At 40.3% G+C, this 23,596-nt stretch overlaps 1 protein-coding gene across 1 annotated transcript in view; it reads right to left on the bottom strand.

The window, feature by feature from the left end:
• Positions 1-10,642: 10,642 nt before the first annotated feature.
• Positions 10,643-23,596, bottom strand: part of LOC137277952 (tetratricopeptide repeat protein 39C-like) — a 36,287-nt gene continuing 23,333 nt past the window's right edge. The window contains exons 8-14 of the mRNA XM_067809967.1: positions 23,526-23,578; positions 22,594-22,703; positions 21,985-22,108; positions 21,620-21,717; positions 20,494-20,598; positions 19,545-19,583; positions 10,643-18,978 (exon numbers count right to left, since the gene is read on the bottom strand). Coding sequence (XP_067666068.1) covers positions 18,862-18,978; positions 19,545-19,583; positions 20,494-20,598; positions 21,620-21,717; positions 21,985-22,108; positions 22,594-22,703; positions 23,526-23,578 — 646 coding nt within the window. The 3' untranslated portion in view covers positions 10,643-18,861. The remainder of the gene's footprint in view (positions 18,979-19,544; positions 19,584-20,493; positions 20,599-21,619; positions 21,718-21,984; positions 22,109-22,593; positions 22,704-23,525; positions 23,579-23,596) is intronic.

Here is a 23,596-nt window from a genome sequence, read left to right as displayed (position 1 = left end):
GACATGTGTTAAACAAATCGGTGAACGATCCCGTTCGTCGCCACTTACGACAAGTATGGAGACCAAATCCAACCCAGATGTTCAATGGCCGAGAGCTGAAATGCTATATTTCAGTAGATACACTTTACTCAAAGTGTTTCACATTATTGGCACCCCGATCCATTTGTGTCCGTTAAATCCCATTGCTTTCTTTCCCACTGGGCTCTGGGTTAGCCTAATGGTTAAAGCGTTCGCTCATCACACCAAAGACTCGTGATCGATTCCCTATATGGATACAATGTGTGAAGCCCATTTCTGGTGACCTCCGCCCATTCGTAACTACTCGCCTCTTTCCGTAACGCCTTCCAGCTTGCCGAAATGACACGAGTAGTAACGAATGGTCCTCCGCCGTGGAAAATTGCTAAAAGCGGCGTAAAGCTAAACTCACTCACTCACTAACTCCCACACTAATTAACAACTGGTACCACAGCGAATCACTCTTTCGTGCCGTGGTATAACCGTTATACCTGGTCTAGGGCTAAATCGGCATTATTGTTACGTGAAATCTACGTCAGGTGAAATACTAGCTCAGGGTTAATTGTTAATGGGTAGGGGCAATGTAACTCAAGCAGCCAACGCATGGCTTCGGTCATTAACCTCCACGTTTATGTAGGTCATTCGTGATCCGCATATCTGTGCAAGCTGTGATATACATCTCTGCTGGTTTGATTGACATGTTTACATGGCTTGAGGAAACAGTAGGTGGTTGGTTCTGTTGATGATCATGACATTGTCAATTTCTGAGATAACCCAAACAACTCGAGCCTGAGGTATGTGATGGGACAATATGGCCAGTTCGTTTATTTACAACTAAGGAGGTTATAATCTTTATTATCAATCATTACAACTTGTCATTAATGTATGACAAATAATAGACTGGAGATCAATATGCTTGATAATCGATTATGATGAATTTGCACGGTAACGACTGGATCCAAGGTAACGCTGTTTACAGGAACGGTGACCTGTGGTGACTATCGTGGTGTTATTATGGGGCTATTTCACAAGGCACGTTTACTCCTTGGTGAACACCTGGTGTCGTAACCATTTTCATATAAACCATTCCTATTGTTCTCATTACTATTCTGCCCGTCACGCCCAGTGAGTGAGTTTAGTTTCACGCAACACTCAGGAATATTCCAAATATATCTTGGCGGCTTGTAAATATTCCAGTCTGGACGAGACAATCCAGTGATCAACAGGATGAGTATCGATGTACGTAACTGAAATACGATGACGGGTGTCAACCAAATCAGAGAGCCCGGATCATCACGGGTCGTTCATGATCACTTATGAGTTCTTCGTACGCTTTGTCCTGCGTTGTTGGTAAATATATGAAAATATATTAACAGAGCGATGAAGTGGTGTTCCCTTATTTGTTTTCTCAGTATATATTTTATCGCAAGAAAAATGAACCATTCTCGTGTTTCTTTTCGTGAACTTTGCTTCGAGCAAGCAGGACCATTGATTTGACGTTATCGATTTCCCAACGTCGAATCAAGATTTGTTTTGACGATAGAACAATGGTGGACTGTCCCGGAAGAATATGTTTTGAACAATAGCTAATAAGAAATCAAACACGATAATAATAATAAATGTCATAATCGATAATAATAATTACACGCCCAGCAGCGCGTCGGTACATCTATCATCTCCGGTCCTCACTAATCAGTAACCCCAGAGATCAATCAGAAGTATCGATCTCCGATCAGACGTGCGGGGGAGGATGTAGAAGATAAGAAACCAGGCTGTCTGTGATCATGATGACACACAATGATAACAGTGGGGGATCTGATGTAGGATGAAATGTACAAGCTAATGTCACGAACGTCACATGGAAACAATGGGCGGTGAACAGTGTATAGTTGATATTAACATCACACAGAACAGCTGATCACACGCATGTTGCTAAACGATACGACATGAATTGAGTGTGTGAGTTTAGTTTTACGCCTTTTTTACCAAAATTCCAGGAAATATCACGTTGTCGGACACCAGATATCGCCTTCACACATTGCATCCACGTGAGGAATCGAACCGGTTCTTCGGCTTGACCAGAGAACGCTTAGCTACTAGGCTACCCCATCGCCTTCCGCATTTAGACAATAAACACATTCAGCTAGCAAACAACAACCCAAAATTGTCCACAAAAATATGAGTGAGTGAGTGAGTGTAGTTTTACGCCGCACTCCGCAATAGTCCAGCTATATGGCGGCGGTCTGTAAATAATCGAGTCTGGACCAGACAATCCAGTGATCAACAACATGAGCATCGATCTGCACAATTGGGAACCGATGACATATGTCAACCAAGTCAGCGAGCCTGACCACCCGATCCCGTTAGTCGCCTCTTACGACAAGCATATTCGTCTTTTATGGCAAGCATGGGTTGCAGAAGGCCTATTCTACCCCGGGTAGACCTTCACGGGTCCCACAAAAATAAAGGATTATAAATAGGTGTGTGTTTGTGTTTGGGATTTAACCATTATAAATAAATAAATGAAAAATTTCAAATTCAGTGAAGGTAGAGAGCAATTCAATAGGTCAGTTATATTATTCATTTATATCCTGGTATGTCAGCATAAGGACATAACATTATACATTCAGAACATTCCTCAGTCTGTAAATACTTATAAATGTTTAAACGTTGCAATTAACCGAGTACATTTAGTTCATTCCAGACACAACAGCCCAAATATCTGACAAACCATTTGCTCTTGACGTTTAGCTGAATTATATCCATTGTATTGGATTAAGTGCCACTTTAATCATATATACCATACCTATATATTGCAGGCAAATGACATCTGAAGTATTTTCCCAATGTGAGCGTCATACCCCCCGGGGGTTAGTGCTTCCTGATTGGTGGCGAACCCTTCCCATAAAATCTTTGACGTGAGAAGCATGATTCTTTGTCAAATGTGTTTACTCAAATCAAAAACAGGATATGATGTCAATGTCTATGTCAGTGACCATTTCTGACAATGTTTCGTGCCAAGTATGAGAGGTAGAGCAATGCCTCTTAGGACCTCTTCACGTGAGACGGATTTACTGTTGCAGTCTTCGGCCTTTGATCTCTTGGGGCCCGTCGGAAAACCCCAAGTTGAAAACATCAAATGAAACGCCATTGTAGTAAAATTTCATTCATGGCCAGACAGAAGCCTTTATACGTTACTAATTGAACCCAAGACGTGTACTTAATCTTCTATACGTTTCGACTGGAGGGGCAGTCGGTTAGGTCACTAGTTAAAGTGTTCGCTTATCACGTCGTTAACGGTTCTCAGTCAATATGTGAATAACATCCCACAATTATTAGAATATGCCCAAATCATTATCCATTGTACGGCTCTGGCAGTATCATAGACAAGTATTTAATACTGTCGCGGAAATCAATGAGCATTCGTTCACAAATGGAATGAATACATGGATATTGTTTTGCGCAGCAATGGTACCACCCAGTGTTATTATGAATGTTCATATGATCTACATCTTCAAATTTCGTATTCATTTGGCAATGTATTTACGAATGAGTTGTCACTCAGTAAATGGAAACGATCCTTTATCATTAATATAGGTGAAAATAGTTATAATAATATCCTTTTCGGTACTATACCGGTTTTCTGTTTCGTATTCGAGTTCACTTTGACTACAGTTCGAAAATTACGTTGTTCCCTAGGCCTGAAGCGGGCTGAAAAACACACGGATCCCCGTCTTGTCTTATCTTTTTGACCGACATCATGTTTCATCCCAATAGCTTAGAGTATTATTTCCATATTAAAATATACGGCCTACACATTCCTCTAGTTCTGGGTCCTTCGGACCGGTGGTTTTTCAGGGTTAAGGGCAAACATTGACTTTGACCGTTTCCACTTCAACGTTGGTTAACAAAAAGTAATATTTTATATGTCATGTTTTAAACTTCAGTGTCCATCATGAACATGGTGATTTCTTCGAACTCTAGAACACTGTGTATTTAACCCAAATCTGTTCCTTTCAGTTTTCCAAGAAATCTAGCTGATGAAAAAAAACATAGGTATTGACTTAAAGGGGCAAATAACTGGATCAGGTTACTGGAATGCCAACAATGGCTCGGTTCAGTTATACAGTGCAATTTGAGAGCATGTTGAGTTGTTACATGTACAGTGTTTATCACGTGATTTGCACGTGTATGGTCCCACGGACTGCAACAACCTGGCGACTTCCATTAGCACACGCCACGACACACAAAGAATATCGCATTACTGACAATTATTTACATTTATCACAAGAAGATTGCTCACAGAATCACCCCTCTTTGAATAGCGGAACCCACGCGTCATATTCAATTATGAGGGTATTAGATCGCGAAGATTACACTGGTGACCTGTATGCATTACACCTTCCAGGGTTACCACGACACATTCCCGTATTCCTACCCCCCGTGCTTTTATCCCTACCTACCGTGCCTTTTATCCACCCCTTCGTCATTCTATTGACCACGTGGACAGAGGAGTCGTGCACGCTGCCCTCTGTGATGCGATCAGGCCCGTCCTTTGTGGTCCAACACAGGGCTTCGTGGGGGGTAAATGGAATGGTTTAACAAATACTTGTTTATATAGCTGATGCGGAAATTACTGCCTTGATAATATTTGTCAACATGGACAACTGTACCCTTACGTCCTTGCTCATTGTCTGGTCTGGACTCGAATATTTACAGACCGCCGCCATATACCTGGAATATTGCAGAGTGTGACATTAAACAACCATCCAGCGATCTTGTATAAAGTAAACCAAATGCTTTTCAGTGACCTGGGCCTCCTTTCACAAAGCACTATGGTGACCGCAAGTGAAAGAATGGGAGATAAGGTAAACCTTCGTAAAAGATGCTTCGTGAAAGGAGCTCCAGATTGGAAATCCCAACCGCTTTGAAATGGTCTGTCCGAACTTTAAATTTGATACCGTTGACAAAACGCACAGGGCACTTTGTATAAATATATTTTTCTTTGAAGAATAATGATCAAAATGACAGTGGGACTGATGAGGAAAATTCATTTGTCCTTTGACTCAGCAGTAGAACTGACTAACTTGTATCGGGAGTATTCGGATCTCTTTAGAATATATCAATTCTGACAACATATAGCTCAATTGGTAACTTTACAAATTGTCTCAGTGTTCCAAGAGGATCGTCATAAAAACAAATTACTTTTTCCATCGGGATAAAACGAATGATGTCATCACAACAGTACCTATAGGGTCACTCTGATTACACGGGAGGGTCGTGATATTTGTACAACATTCAATGAGGAGGAGTAACGCTGGTTACACGGGGGTCGTGATATTTGTACAACATTCAAGGAGGGGGAGTCACTCTGATTACACGGGAGGGTCGTGATATTTGTACAACATTCAAGGAGGAGGAGTCACTCTGGTTACACGGCGGTCGTAACATTTGTACAACATTCAATGAGGGGGAGTCACTCTGATTACACGGGAGGGTCGTGATATTTGTACAACATTCAAGGAGGAGGAGTCACTCTGGTTACACGGGAGGGTCGTGACATTTATACAACATTCAAGGAGGGGGAGTCACTCTGATTACACGGGAGGGTCGTGACATTTGTACAACATTCAAGGAGGAGGAGTCACTCTGGTTACACGGGGGTCGTGATATTTGTACAACATTCAATGAGGGGGAGTCACTCTGGTTACACGGGAGGGTCGTGACATTTGTACAACATTCAAGGAGGGGGAGTCACTCTGGTTACACGGGAGGGTCGTGACATTTGTACAACATTCAAGGAGGGGGAGGGGGTCTAGGTGCAAGGGGGCGAAGTCATTCATGCAACAATGAAGGAGGGAAAAGTCGATTTGTAGGTCCCAAAGAAATTTCAATAGTCCGGCAGCGATGAATGGTAACAGAGACGTTTGGACAACCGATTCTCTCACACATTCACATTGGGACTACCATAAAACCTAGTGCAAAAAGTTAGGATCGATTGATCTATTGATCATGATTTACACAGTTGTATACACGTTGTATAGCAATCTTAGCTGTTTGTAAGGACCGAAATAACAAAAGTTTGTATTGCCATACTTTGCCGAGAGCGGGAACTCATTTTTCGGTCAAACAGCCTGGTGCTGACAGATTATTCTTAATCCAGATATATGACATTTTACACAGACTGCAATATTATCTCTGTAACGCATTTATTATCTGTTACTGATCGAGTCTCATGTTCGCTCGTCACGCCGAACCACGAGGTTCTATTTCCCACTGGGTTACAACGTGTGAAGTCATTTTCTGATATCCCCTGCAATGATATTATTGGAATTGTATAGAGCAGCGAGAAACCACACTCACTCACTCGAATAACCTGACACATTTCGTATTGCGTCATGGCATCTTTCTCGATTTTCCTCCTAGGAAAGTACTAAATGGTAGCTAATGTTTTTGAGGGGTGCACAGTCCGGATAATTGTTCTATTGCAATTGTGTCTCTTCCACACGTTTTATTTGTTTTGCTTTTGTTTTGTTTTTTGTTTGTTTGTTTCCTGCCTAACGCCATAACGCGTCTGTAAATAATCCAGTTTAGACCGGAAAATCAAGTGATCAATATCATGAGCATCGCCGAACGCACTTGAGATACGATGACATTTGTCAACAAAGTCTGGAAGCGTGACCACACGATCCCGTTAGTCGCCTCTTACGACAAACATTGATTACTGAAGATCAATTCTAACCCTGATCTCTTCCAACACTATCAAGGCTGGGGACACCAAAAATTCTCTTTAGACATTGTACCCTTATGATAAATTGAACCCGGGTCTTCGGCGTGACGAGCGAACGCTTTAACCAACAGGTTATAGCAAACAATACGTACACTTCACACTCACAAGTTGACTGCTCGTGTTGTGGTAATTACAGTATGTGCGGTACACAATCTTGGTCCCATACACTGTCGATCTACAGCATAGAGACGGCGCTCTTTTAGAAAGTTGGCGGAACAACCGACGTACAATGTATTGACTATATGTTGTATTCAGCTCATATAAATGTACATTCAACCAGCACTTAACCCTTGAGGTATGGGGTATTCAACGTGACTTATAGTCCCCTCAGCACGCGTCCAAAAATGGGAACATGTTTTATGTAAATGACTAGTCTTTCCCATATCATTAACCTAGTAGGCTCTGCTCTCCGTAGTTCGATTACTTCAGGATTTGTGACTGTGCATGCTTACGTCATATTGTTATCGATACGACAGAAAGGTAACTCTAGTCTGTCTGGTGTTCTTTTTTTATCTAATCGTATACTGGCTTTAGATAGCATTAAGTGCACATGCACTAAAGGTTTCGTATAAATGTCATATGACTAAATGTAGGTTACCATGACATAAGTAGAATTTATGTTAATAGCTCTTGTTAATAATGACTGCTCTTTACAAAGCGCCTGTTTCTACGCTTTTTGCCCGGGATAGCCCATACTGACTGTTTGGCGCAAGAAGGTTAACAGTCGTATGACTTGTCCCACCGGGTATCCACTCACTGCTGGGTGAACAGAGGCAACTTTGAACAAACTGACTAAGCTTGGGCGAGTCCATACGTACTACATGTGATTCGTTATGAGACAGAACAGAAGTCATAGAATCTCTTAGGAGTCAAGCTGTCCCCAACCCAAGGACTCTCCGCGCACTACGTCGTTTAACTTCAACTGATCTGTGATCTGGGTTCAAAGCGCTTGACCACAAACCACTCTGTGACATTTGTCTTTCGACTTTACATAATTTTTATTGTTTGTTGTTTAACGCCGTACTCGGACTTATTTCAGCTATATCGCGCCATCTGTAAATAATCTAGCTTGGACCAGACAACCCAGTGATCAACAGCATGATCATCGATCTACGCGATTTGGTTACAATGACTCGTGTCAACCGAGCAAGCGAGGCTGACCACCCGATTCCGATGGACGCGTCTTACGACAAGCATGGGTTGCTGAAAACGAATACTAGCCCCGATCATTTCGGGCACTGTCCTTTGAACTCAGCAATATTGAGGTTGTACGACGACGGGCTGTAATTAATGGAGATTGATCCAGACAGGCCAGTGATCGATATTGTGAACAAAGATCCACGCCGCCTGTGTATGAACAGCCAATGAACAAAATCGCCGATCCATTAAGTCCCTTCTACGACAGCAGAGACGGTTCGCAGGTAATTCTAACTTGGTGTTTTCATTCACGGAGTTCTTTCAAAACAAAATCCCTGCGACATTTGAAATTAGGGGAAATATAAAAGGAAATGTGTTTGGTATTCAGTTTCCTTCGTAGCCCCTAATAATTCCAGCAATTTGCACAGCAGGGTAATCACCAAACTGAGTACGTCCAACAAAATGTTATTAGCTATGGATAACATATCCATATATTCCTTTACCTGAATTTTGTAACACTATTTCAGTCTCACTCACAGAATATCGATCAGCTTCATGTTGGTGGAATGCCCTACATGGCGCACCTTCATGAAACTCAGGGGCACGCGCTGACGAAAAAAGAAAAGTACATGAAGAGTCTGAAATTCGATTCACAGGATCCTGACGCATGAAAGAGACACAACTCTTCACAAAGCATCCTTCACAACAGGAATGCCTTCGTTGCTACATTGCTGAATGTTGTTCAGCATTTCCGGTAATGAATTTCGAGTGAATGGCTGGCTGTATATGACGCATCGACGCGGTCGATACGTATACGTCATATACGTATTTTAAACCTTGATCATCGGATCCCGGTGCAGCTACGGGAGACAACCCCGTACTAGGCGTTAAAATGGTTAAAGCGTTTGTTCGTCACAAAAAAGACCCGGGTTCGATTCCCTACGTGATTAAAATCAGTGAAGCCCATTTCTAGTGTCTGTCTCCCTGGGTGGTATAGCGGGAATATTGCTAAAAGCGGCGTAAAACCAAACTCGCTCGCTCACTCACTCTTATAATATTCAGTAGGTCAGTGCAATGACGTTGCAAGACATGAGTACACCTATAAAACATCAGTATTTAGACACAAATATATTTTTCATCACGTATCGAAGATGGCCTCTGTCAAGTTAATGTGCGACTACGAGATTCCCCGCAATTGAGTGTCAGATTAAGATAGGAATATCGATTATTCGATTAGTGGAATCCCCGGTAATCCTGAGTTTACGACTTCCATAGAGTGTCAATGCGACAGGTGCTGATACGACGGTCGCTAGGTAATGAAAGTTCAAAAGTGTGTACACAACGACACTGTTTTCAAAATTCAGAAAGTAATCGCTGCACCCTTGATGGTGACTCACTCACGGTCAGGATGACTTCACTGATATGTAAAATGTCAAAACTTTTTGTCTGTTTGTTTTTAAGGTAACCCGTACATAATATCGTAGCTTTTGACAGCGCTTTCGTATATAATGCGTGTGAGTTAAGTTCTATCCTGCACTCTGCAATATTCCAGCTATATGACGGCGGTCTGCAAATAATGGAGTTTGGGCCGGAGAAGCGAGTGATCAACATCATGAGCATCGTTCAAAACGACTGGGATTGATATACTGAACAACGATACACGATACGGTATCATCCACCCATAATCAAGTCTGTTCACCAGATCCACCAGTCACCTTCCTTGGAAAACACAATGTCACAGGACCAAATCTAACCTGGACGCCGCTGTGGTGAAAATGTATAGAAGTGGATGGATCGTGATCAAAGCCGATGTAACTCAGATGACATCCAACACACATTGACATACAAGAAAGCAACATTTTAATCTTGATATTTTGATATTTACACGTTGAGAATTACAGGTTTACACACATTTATTCCCGGATTTGTAAGCTATAAATGTTGGAAACACTTCACAGATTAGGCGTATGGGAGACAATTTGAAAAGAATTCTGTTCAACTCGCAGAGGTGTCCGCTGTATTGGTCTTACTTCCTATTACTGAAATTATCAATCTTTTTTGACTGCCATAAGAAGCAATCTTCGGGTCTTGTTGAAAAATACAATGCCTTAATTAGCTTGGAATTTTCTAATAAATCTTTCACACAGTTTAACTGTAAAATAAACTTTTCACCAACATGCAAGTCATGTACCTCTTTTACCATATTCCCAATGGAAGTACATGTACGCTCGTAATTCAACATTCATACCAAAAGGAGTGAGTAAGAATAGCTTTAGACCACTTTTAACAATATTCAAGCAATACCATGGAGAGTGACCCCAGAAATGGATATTGCACACATGTGGGGAACTGAACCAGGAGCAAATGCTTTAACCACTAGACTACCCCACCACTCCTAGTCCCAGCAGAAGTACATGGAATTCAAACCCATGCCACAAGGTACACAACACCTAGAACATGCTAGATGTGTAGCTTTACCACCCTGGGTGGCGTTCAATATCATCCAGCTAATACCTAACTCTCATATTGACACACAGATTGGCTATAAGATTAGATGTCATTGATATCACCCCTGGTACGTGACTTAACCATGGTTACAGAAATATGAATATTAATTTTCACAACTTAAAGCACCAAATACATGTTTGCTTTACCGTGACATATACCGTCATGACAGCATTCATAAACACAAAACAGCAATATCTGTTATCAGTCTTTATTTCATACTCAAATGTATGTATTATCACATATAAATGTCTTCAGGCAAAACACACATAGTCTCATAATTTATTGTTGGTCAGTTGGTTTTGGTTCAGTATTGACATGTCATATTTTGATTTTGCTGTTAGTACCATGGACATCATATATTGCATAGTGGCCAACAATGCATTATTCTGGGAGCTCCTAGGTCAAACTATTACAGTAATGTTTTGTCAAGGTATTTACTTCAAGGGTAATGCAGGACATCCAGTGTATGAAAGAAGCCAGAACCCCAGCCAGACAACAGGGTTGGCAACTTCAAAATGTTAACTTCCCAAAAAGACTTAACTAGACCAGACACCAAGATATGGCGAATTTACTCAGATGTACAGAAAAAGAAATTAGCTAGCTGTAACTTCGGACTGTCCATCTGAAATCTAACATGTCGCAGGCAGTCAGACAGGCATTTTTTCATACGCTTGATTTGAACATTTCCAACCTAAACCCCCCGCCTTTATACCCCTACCCTTGCACCCCTGGCAGTAAACCAGCAGCTTTAACACCGCCATTTCTTCGATTTCCCAGCCGTAAACCAACAGTCCTTACATGCCCTACCCTCATTACATCCCGATAAATGACATCAAATGTTTGGTATGGTGCCTATGACCCCCCGAAGATTGAAGACACTGAATGGCATTTAATAAATTAGCTTTCAATTTTCACGGCTGTCATGCTTCCATTCCATGTAGTCAAACAGCATGGCATTTTTCTTGGCCCCCTTGAACAAAATACCTTCACATGATGTAGCAACTGGCACAATTTATTTTCCATAAAAACTTCATTTCTTTGTAGCAATAAGAGGAATCGTTACAACTGAATTATTTTGGCCTCATCTGTGTCAACATAAAAAAATACAATGGCAGAAACACGTTTCTAGAAAAATACCTCTGCCTTCCATTTCTGGATGGGTCTTGCATTTGCTTGATGATAAAATCTGGCACCTGTGTGATAGAAGGTACTAAATTCTGCTCTGGTATCAATGGTTGGTTGCTGAAAAGTCACCCAACTAACATAGCAAATCTTCTTTAGGTCAGAATTAAGACTACAATCAGCATTTCTGTCATGCCACAGAGTGGCAGGTTATATGGGAGAGAAAAAGCTCAAATCTCTGTATAAATCCCCTCCACTTTGGTTAACCCACAGCACAGCACGGATATGGTGCAAACAAATCAGGTTCAAGCCTAAAAGAGAACACATCCTTGTATTGACAAGGGACATACCTCCTCACAACACACTGTCATGACCAAACAGATTACTGGATCACACTACAAATGCTCAGCACTACAAATGCTCAGCACTACAAATGCTCAAATGCAATTTCATTTCAAAATGGCAACCACGGAACATGGAAGCATTCATTCGATTCCTTTATGTATCAATCTCTTTAAAACCTAATCCTAACAAGGTCCAATATTATTGCCAGTACTGTTCATTACCATTTTTTAAATCAATGTTTCTTTGTGGTAGTAGAGTAGAGTAGAGTAGAGTAGAGTAGAGTAGAATAGAGTAGAGTAGAGTAGAGTAGAGTAGAGTAGAGTAGAGTAGAGTAGAGTAGAGTAGAGTAGAGTAGAGTAGAGTACAGTACAGTACAGTACAGTACAGTACAGTACAGTACAGTGTAGACATCTGTATTTCTATTTTCAGCTGGTACAAAAAAGGTTTTATTTGCACAAAACATTCCCAGGTTTCTTTGTACTAGGTCAATACAATGCAGATACATGTATGTTTTTCCTTTCAAATTGGTATAAAATTGATATCAGCACAAAACAATATATTTTTCATTAAAAAGCACTGTTCACATAGGCATATTATTACTAATATACCTTCACATAATTCCTTTGACACTGCACAACAACTACACCAATTATACAATGTCTGATCACACAAAAGCTGTTGGCCAATCTCACATAACCAATCACTGCACAACATGAATACATTACACACCAATCATGGTGGTACATCCAGTTGTATGTACATTGAGCTGTGGCACATCTAACAGTGCTACAATAGGCAAACACAGGTAACTGACAACAAAGACAATACACTGTACCTGTGCAGGAGGCAATACCTGTTTCACAACAACCTGTGTTACAATGACCTACGCTCCCATGCCTGTGGTATGACAACCTGTGCTCCAGTCCCTGTATAATAGTCACTCTAACAGTACATGGCTCTACTAAGAAACAGTTTAAACTCATCACCTATCAGAAGGAATTGTATATCAATGGGACTCACAAGTCTTTGGTAACTAGCAGCCACTCAACTTCAACAAACATATAATTATGCACCTTAGAATTGAATCAAAATATTCTTATACCATGTTACTGCCTACTCAGCCCTTAATGAGCTAGTGAGCTAATCAGTGCCTAACATGAGGCAATACATACATATCTTCTGAAAATACCAGTTCCACCATTTTTGAACCCTATAAGCATTAATAGGTTCAGCTGAAGGAATCAAAATACCTTATCCTTTTTGAAAGGTATTAAAACATGTCAAGTGGAATGAGAACAGTTCAAGCATCAGTAACAATGAATACATTACATACATAGTTAAAAACCTCAACAGCATTTCAAGCACATTAATCTTATCATTCAAAACAGAGGATGGTAATAAGGAATTTGGTAATGCTCTCTACAAATACATAAAACTCACTGCACAAGGCCAACCATCTTCCTTGCAGAGATACACAACATAAACTCATAACATTACATAAAACTGATATTTGCCTATTCATGATTCGAATTAAGCGGATATGTTTGTTTTCTTGGTAACAGTATCACACGATGTAAGATACATACATGCATGCTTAGTGGTGAACCTACCTTTTCAATGATGTTGGTGACACCAGAACCCTGACCCTAACCTTTCCTATGTCTGATGTCACAGAGACAAACATCTCAAACTAGTAACAACATCAGATGAAAACAATTCCATGGCCACTGCAAAACAATAGGAATCAAACTTAAAACAACAAACTGTTTCTGCCTAAACAACACAGAAAATAACACAAGAACCATAACAAATACAAAATAAAGTACACAATGTAAAGTTAACATAACAATTCACTTCGTTGCCAAGGTTGCAAGAAATTTTCAAAACAACTAGTAATTAAATATAAGATTCTCAGATTTACAACCATCAGAACAACTATCCCTAGCAATTTGCATAAAATTTATCGTGACATCCAACACATTATCTGATACATAATGACACAAAGATGTATGCAAGCACCCTGACAGACCCTGACACAGAGTCTGACTTACAGGGTACTGAGTCATGTCAGTCATCAGTCATATTTCAGAGGCATATTAATATGGTACTTTTTTCCTCCATCACCTAAAAATACAAACATGCCATGAAGTGTTCTACATTACACCAATGAATTTGGGTTGATTCTGCAGAAAGCCAATGATGAGCTTGAGAGTGACTGTGTGCGAGTGAGTCAGCTTGGTTTAATCTTGCTCTGAACTGTAAGCAAACCATATCATGGTGTGTCATCTTGAAGGTATGATACTGACAAGGATAACCGCCCTGAGCAGTGGGTGCTCACAACACACAATCTGCAGGTTTAATGCCTTACATCATGGATCATCCATTCCAATGAAATTCACAGGGAGTGCAACGTATCTGGAAATGAGTATTGAACTCACCATAGGACTGCCACCACACACCTGTCTTGTTTACCTGTTTACAGGCAATTACTGCCACAGTCTATCAGAAAGGACGACTTTGATTGGGTATTGATTATTTAGGGGAATACAAGTTATTTGTGCTGCAAATTTAGTTCTTTTAGTGTCCAAGCACGACATTTGTTTGTGTACCATCATATCATGTTGTCTGGTGTCAGTCTCAACTGTAGGTTGGGTGTGAGTGCTTGAGTATAGTTCTATGACGCTTTTAGCAATATTCCGGCAATAGCATAACAGAGGAGACAAGAAAGGGTTCCACATGTTGTACATCAAACATGGGCCTTTACTGGAGGGCAGGACTTCTGTCTAGTGTAAACAACATGACAACTCAGATAACCACTACATTTACAAGATCTCCAGTGACGGAGAACACTGTGCTTACAAGTAGTAATGATGAAGACATTTTGACAAATATCCTTTTGTGTATGGGTATTAAGACAAGCTTATTGGAAAAACATCAGGAAAGTGGTAATACCTGAAGTTTGAAGGTTATCCTTATATCAAAAAGCCAAGAAACAGCACACAGGAACTAGAATCACAAATACTACCCTGCATGATTCATACGTTCTTTGAAGGAATTAGCCAAGAGAAATTCTATCCATAGCCTGATTAGCACTACAACAACCTCAAAACATTCTTGCTTCACAATACTCTTCTGGAACTCACCTGCATTATGAAGAGGGAACAAGAGAATTTAGTTTTATGCCACTTTTAGCACTATTCCAGCAATGTCATGGTAGGGAAAACCAGAAATAGGTGTCCCACATTGTACCCATGTGGGGAATCGAATCTGAGTCTTCGGCATGACGAGCTTACATTTTTAACCACTAGGCTACATATCAGCCCCCAAATTATGAAGACGAAACTGCAACCATTACTGAAGTAAAAAAATATACAAAAAATATGCATTATGTAATGTACTGTATACTACGTACTTTCTGCACATGAATTTTTGACATCATAAATGAAACATACACGAGAAATGGGCAAAAAAACATGTTTAAACTAATGAAGTCAAATTAGAATTGAGTGAACATTTTCTGGAGACAGCCGGGATCATCCCTACAAGGTTTAAGCTCAAATGGACTTCTAGCTTCAGAGGAAAAAGATAGTACAGGAAACTACATGATAAACATCATGCAACAAGAAGACTTTCAGTCAGGTTAGCTAAAACTGACAAACAAGACATTCCTATTCAGTTATCCCCTAAGTCATCTTCCACAACGCAATCTCCAAACACCAAGTAATTGCTCCCAGCACTTAATAAGTATCTGATTCTTATTACCCCAGATAACCCAAACTGCCTGGTAGGCACTAGAAGGTTATAGTCACATGACCGGGTACCCATTTTCTGCTGGGTGATCAAAGACAATTTTGAACAAACTCACTTGCCTAAGGTCAGGCCTTATGAATGACATGTGCTTCATTGTGGACAGGGCTGAAGTCCTAGAAACTCTCAGGACTGTGACAAGCACTGTCACCCATCCAAGGACTGTCCATGCTTGACGTTGCTTAACTTCACAGATTCATGACCTGAGCTCTGTGAACAGGACCACATGCCACCAAATACATCCTGATATGAAGTGCGGCCTCATAAAGTTGGTCTGCTCATCTCATACCTTAGATTACTTGAGTGGGTGAGTTTAGTTTTATGCCACTCTCAGGAATATTCCAGCTTTTGGAACTTGCACAGCACAGATAATAGTTCCATTGCGATTGTGTCTTTTTGTTTGTTTACTGCTTAATGCCGCACTCAGCACTATCCCAGCTATATGTCAGCAGTCTATAAATAATCAAGTCTGGACCAAACAATCCAATGATCAACAGCATGAGCATGGATCTATGCAACTGAGGAAGTATGACATCTGTCACCCAGGGCAGCGAATCTAACCACTCGATCCCGTTCGTCACTTCTCACACAGGGCATGCATGGTTTGTTGAAGATCAATTCTTACCCAGATCTTCAAGGGTCTAGGTTACATGTGATTTATACAAGTCACAAAACAGCATCAGACCAATCAGTGTGAAATCACAGCCATAAAAACACACCTATGCTATCAACACCAAACATATTTTAGGCAAAAAATCCATACTATTAAAGGATTTTAGAAAAATATACACTAGTATTCAAGTGAAACAGTGAACATTTTTAAGTGTCTTGATGACGTGTAAAACAAACAAGCAAAGCATTCTGATACCTTGCAATATTTCATACAAAAGGTCAAAAGGATCAATTCTAAAACAGACATTGGTCTACAACGGGTGAGTGAGTGAGTGAGTTTAGTTTTACGCCGCACTCAGCAATATTACAGCTATATGGCGGCGGTCTGTAAATAATCGAGTCTGGACCAGACAATCCAGTGATCAACAACATGAGCATTGATCTGCGCAATTGGGAACCGATGACACGCGTCAACCAAGTCAGCGAACCTGACCACCCGATCCCGTTAGTCGCCTCTTACGACAAGCTGAGTCGCCTTTTATGGCAAGCATGGGTCTACAACGGAACTCTAACAATGAACATCATCTGTAGCACTGACATTTCAAATGTAATGTACCATGGAGTAAACCAAACAAAATTGAATACATTATCATGTGAATATATTGCTTATTCTCACATACTCACACCAAGAAAACAGAACAGCACAAAAACATAATGGAAGCTCTACAGAAATGGTTCTGTTATCAGCCTGATCGGTGCTTGAGTTCCGTTCCTTAGATCCTCAGATCCTACTTGTCTGTAAATTATGAATACATAATGCAAACAATCTTTTAAACACTGACTTTATTAGATGATATGAACCTGAGAAATGGCTGTTGTTGAAGTTTGATATGTTTTGGGCACCCAGCAAATTACCTTTCTGGAGTAGTGGCTACACAGGAATGGCTGAGAAGAAATCCATTATCAACATTTACAAGAAACAAAGTAACTTTTATGCAAAGTTTGGAATATTAGAAATATAATCACATGATCCTTGTGGTGGGGTTGTCACATACTGATGAAATCAACTACAGGGACACAGTCATTTTTCACAAAATTTTGTCCACACGCAGCAATACTGACACCAGAAGACGGCAGCCTGTAAGTATTTGACTCTGTACCACTAATGAATGAGTGAGTGTAGTTTTACACCACTTTAAACAATATTCCAACAATATCACTACAGGGGACACCAGAAACTGGCTTGATACATTATACTAATGTGGGAAACCAACCTGGGTCTTTCATGGGAACGAGTGAACACTTTAACCAATATGCCATCCCACTACTTCGCTGATGAACAATGCCTCATTAAATCGACCTTAGATTAAAATCAAACAATATAAAAATGTGTAACCAAGAAATGGTAAATATTTTTCTATCGAATTTTTTCTGAAAAATTTTATTGAACAGATTTATTCATATTGAGCCCTGTTTTAAAGAATTTTGAGGTAGAAATAATTTGCATTGTCATGGGACTGTATGTTTTTAATGGATATACAGTAAAAATAATAAAGCTACAAAGCAGTCATGATCAACTGATTCATCTAAATTATTTTTCAAAATGAGAGATAAGGTGAGTTTGGTTTTGTGCTGCTTTTAGCAATTTGTACCCATGTGATTTCAAAAAGGAGTGTATCTGTCAATATGAACCTTGCAGTCACATATTTCTACACAAGATAATTCAAAATAACAAAGACATTTTTAACATGACATTTGCAGTAAACGAAAGACTGAAAGCTTCACAATCAATGTCTGATGTTGTTTAACAATGAACTGTGCAAACTGGTAACTACTCACAATACATATATATCTATATATGCAAGAACCATAAATGGTAACATGCACACATAAATAGAGACAAAAATTTGCGAACAAAACACTGATACCGAAGGAAGACAATTGGTTCTAATGGTAAACTGTATGAGTTATTTCCCTTGGAGTTAATTTGATTGATTGATGTCACATGACTGGTTGTTACATTCCATGAAGCAAGGAGTTTAATCCTGAAATATATACTGAAGGAAGTTCAAGTAGAGATATTGAAAATTAGGGGAAATGTTCCATATTTGATTTCAGCACATGTAACTTCCAACTCAGAAGCAGAGGCATTAAATGAATGTACAAAATACAATGAATGACATCTCAGTTCTGTCTTGAAGCATGTTATACCCATCTAGGGTAAATTACTCCATGTGCTACTTATTTCGACATGAACGATTCAGAAGTAGTCAAATCAGTATTTAAAAAAAATATTTACCAGAATCAAATTTCTGGAGCTGCAATCAATTCAGGAAATCTACCAGGTAAGCTTACTGTTTATCAAAACCTTAGGTATCAGACAAAATATATTTCCACTGCAAGAACTTATCTATTTGACATGGTTTATCATTGACATCAAGTACAGGTGACCTGTTGAGGAGATATGCAAGGGAGATAACTCACTCAGTCCTGGATATGTACAAGATATAGCATAACACTGTCAGTTAGCTCTTTCCCTTCTTATCCATCCCAGCCTCCTGTGACCGGCGCTTCAACTCCTTCAAGGCATTGTTCACACGAACAGTCAGGCGATTTTCAAAATCGTAATCTTTGAAATTATCCTGAAGGAAAAAAAACAAACATATTGTCTTATAAACAGAGTCAGTAAGCAACAACTGCAAATAATGAAAAGACATAAGTTTGCTGAAGAAGCAAAGAAACACATATGCAAAATGGGGCTCCTTTAATGCTGAGGGTGTTCCAAACATTTTGAACAGGTATACAAAATGCTCAAAAGAAGTTAGGACCAGTCTTTGAAGCTAGTACTGTTACTATGTCAAGCTGACATATTAAGTACAGTACATGAAAAAAGAGAGAATCAGGTTTTCTTGTCTCTTTTAAGTAGTGTAATATATTCTTTCCTTCGACTGGATAGAAACTTGAAAGACCTCATAAGCTGTTTCATTTTTTTTTAATGTGCCACACATTAACTATGACCACTAGCCCACCAGATCTTATCATCATTGTGTAACAGTAAACAAACATTGTCTACCCTCACTATATGTGCAGCACTTAAAAAATATATGCATCAAATTTCTCAAATTTATATATTCTGGGCCTGGTTTCCAAGGCAATGAATGAATGTCATATAGACTGTTAATAGTAGGGAGAATAACTTGATACTCACCTTGATCTTCTGAAGGCAGCTCTTTGCCTCACCAACCGTCTGCAAAAACGAACATACATGAAACAGCTTCAACTTTACAGTATAGATTAACCTATATAGCAATATACTGCTACATGCAGTGTATGAAATCAGGCCCATCTGACAGCCTGATACAGGCAAGATTTCTGATGGACGGGCCAAAATTTACAGCTGATATTCTGGAGCAAATTTTAGATATGCCATACATCTGAGTGAATTCTTGGTGCCTGGTGTACTTAAATCCATTTTGGGCTAGTATTATTTTGAAGTTACCAGCCCTGATATCAGGCTTCATTTTTGGCTTATTTCATACACTGATCTACAGTCTGTACATAAACAAGTCTGGGCCAGACAATCCACTGATCATATGAGCTTCAGTAAACTATTCCAGCTGCAGATAGGCTTGTCAGGTGAATGTCAGCCACACTACATAAGCACAAATTTCAAGAAATTAAACTTAAAGACTGACAGAAATATCATCGCAAACTCTACAAAGATGATGGAAAGGTTTCATTTTTTAGCCACAGAAATCAGTCCTATCTTATACGATTTTGGTGGATACAACCCTGGAGAGTAACCCGTGCCCTCTGAAGGAACAGGCAGTAACTCTGAATCCTGTTTACTGGGAGACAATGTATGCATCTTAATGAAAGTTATGTCCAATAAAAAGTTAATATTTGACAATGTCCTTAGAGTGAGTGAGGGAGTGAGTTTGGTTTTACACCGCTTTTAGCAATATTCCAGCGATATCACAGCGGTGGAGACCAGAAAATGGGCCTCACACATTGTACCCATGTGGAGAATCGAACCCAAGTCTTCGGCGTGACGAGCAAACGCTTTAACCACTAGGCTACCCCACCACCCCACAATGTCCTAAGAGTATCTTGAAGTATGATGTATCGTGCTGAAGGGGGAATTGGTCATTACATACTGCTGGGTTCTTCATGTAGATGGAGGCCAGCTCAAAGAGAGTGAAGGCTGGGACGTGGTAGTCATCCTTTATCCCTTGGTGCCTTGCCAGTGCCTCCTTCAGACACTGTCAACACAGACATGTCACTTTGTCAATACATACTGTTGACACTGTCAATAAACACATGCCAACAAATACATTTACATTTACAGCTGACTTCCTTATATGGCATTTAGAAGCTGGTATGATGAAGAGTAATACTGTTTAGGATAGACAACAATGAATACCAAGTTTCAGTGCAGAAACACCTTTACAGTCAACACATACATTAGACACTTGACACCACATACAGACACTGTCCTCACACATACATATGGTCAACACATACAGACACTGTCACCATATATGGACACTGTCATCACATGCAGACAGTCACCACATATAGGCACTAATATTCCATAGACACACATTCACCACATACAGACACAGTCACTACATACAGACATGGTCATCACATGCAGACACAGTCACCACATACAGGCACTAATATCCCATAGACACACAGTCACCACATACAGACATGGTCATCACATACAGACACAGTCACCACATACAGGCACTAATATCCCATAGACACACAGTCACCACATATAGACATGGTCACCACATACAGACACTGTCATCACATACAGTGTCACCACATACAGGCACTGTCATCACATGCAGACACAGTCACCACATACAGACATGGTCACTTCATACAAACACAGTCATCACATACAGACACTAATATCCCATAGACACACAGTCATCACATACAGACACAGTCACCACATACAGACACTGTCATCACATACAGACACGGTCACCACATACAGACACTGTCATCATATACAGACACGGTCACCACATACGGACACTCTCATCACATACAGACACGGTCACCACAGACAGACACTGTCATCACATACAGACACGGTCACCACATACGGACACTGTCATCACATACAGACACTGTCATCACATATGGACACTGTCATCACATACAGACACTAATATCCCATAGACACACAGTCACCACATACAGACACTGTCACTATATACACTGTCATCACATACAGACACTGTCTACACAAGACCTACATACCTGCACTGCCATCTCCTCCTCACCCAGCTCCTTGTATATAGAGCCTTCCACCAGACACTTCAGGTGGTACACCTTGCTGTCAGTCTGCATGTCACACACTGAAACAGAAGACACAACTTCGAACCATTCAGTTACTTTCACGCCAGGGCTGAAGGAAATTTCAATCTCTGTCCTGTTAAAGTAATGAGTACCCACACTCTCTACTGTGGATTCAGCAACATTCAACCTTTATGGCAGGGGTATGGAAATAATCATGCCTGGACCAGACAATCCAGTGATCAACATTACAACAGAGGCAAGCACAACACGTATATACTCTTCCTAATGCTACTTCCTAACTACTCTTCTGATCGGCAAGCACCTACCGGCCAGCATGGGCCTCAGTTCATCAGCAGTGCAGGTGGGCAGGGCGTGCCACAGGAACACCAGCTCCAGCGTCAGCAGGCGGCACTGCTCCTGTGTGGGTGGCATCTTCTTGAACTTCTCAGCCTGGACAGAGGCAAGCATTTACATTGGATTCCACTCGTCCTTACGACAACGGTCATATGACTGTTGACTGATTAGGCATCTTTGCCATTCCTTTTCATTTACGAATAAAATATGGTTAAACCATGATTGTTGAAGAGTTGCAGAATCCTGCTTGCTTCACATCACAAATAATGAGCATAACTCAATATGGAGTGGGTTTAGTTCTACGCCAAACTCAGCAGTATACCTACATGGCAGCAGTCTGTAAATAATCAAGTCTGGACCTGACGATCCAGTGATCAGCAGCATCTACTAACCTGGAATACGATTACGTGTCAACCAAGTCAGCCAGCCTGACCACACGATCCCAATTAGTCACCTCTTAGAGCTTTGCATTACTGAAGATCAATTTTACCCCTGATCTTCATGGGTTTGTTCAAGTAGGAAGCCATGCTAGTTCAGCAAGTATATTACAGTTTCATCAGCAAGAATAACATCTTACTTACCCTGCGTCCAACAAATGCTTCTATTTGGTTGTTTTTCTTCTTCACGAGTCCTGGGACCTCCTTCAGGATTTCATAAGCCTTTTCTACATTTCCCTGAGCTCCGAGACACACTAGGAGACAGAAACAGTTCTCATAATTCACAGATTACACAGGTAAAAGCTGTAGACTCATCTGGGCAATCATCTCTGACGTCCTTTGTACACATCATATTACTACCAGGAGTCATGGCTTGTCACACCGGTGACTCAATGTGGTTTTCGTAAGATTAAAGACAGGCAATGAACATTCTGAATACCTTCAAATCTTTGATTACATGATAAAACGCTAAATTTGGTCAACAAATTGCACAGACAACTGAAGTCTAACTGTAGAACACAACTTTCATAGTTCCACCCATGTTTCCTATTCTTGGGTTTGTTGTTTTGTTTGTCTTTTGATTGACACCAACACTCAACAATATTTGAGCCAATGATGGTAGTCTGTAAATAATTAAGTCTAGGCTAGATAATCTGATGATTGACAACATGAGTATCTATGGTCACAATATGAATATAATGACATCTAGAAATCAAGTGAGTGAATCTGGAGTCTCAACCACATAGAACACACCTTACGACAACCGTAGGTTGCTGTAGACCAACACAAACCCAGATCTTCACAGGTGTTGCTTTTAGAGAAAGATAGTTAACATTATATTTGCTGAATAACGATGAATGATGCATGCTGGAGAGCTCCGTGTGACTTGAGAATATCAGGTTGATGACACCCACTAGCACATGACCTGATCAGTTGCAGATATTAAAACAGGAAATGCATCATTTAAACTAACAATTGGCAGATCCGAGTGAAACCAAGGGAAGCAACTCCGAGACTGCTGCAACTCAAGACCCTGATGAATATTTTAAGAGAAAAGAAATAAAGCATGAACTTACCTGACATAAGGTAGGAGTAGTACGCCTTGGACCATTTTGATTCTGCCTTCAGTCTGGGGAAGAATGTCATA

The sequence above is a fragment of the Haliotis asinina genome, chromosome 3, assembly GCF_037392515.1.
Source record: "Haliotis asinina isolate JCU_RB_2024 chromosome 3, JCU_Hal_asi_v2, whole genome shotgun sequence".
Classification (NCBI taxonomy): domain Eukaryota; kingdom Metazoa; phylum Mollusca; class Gastropoda; order Lepetellida; family Haliotidae; genus Haliotis; species Haliotis asinina.
The sequence above is the reverse complement of the archived record's forward strand: the minus strand, read 5'-3'. Positions and strand labels throughout refer to the sequence as shown.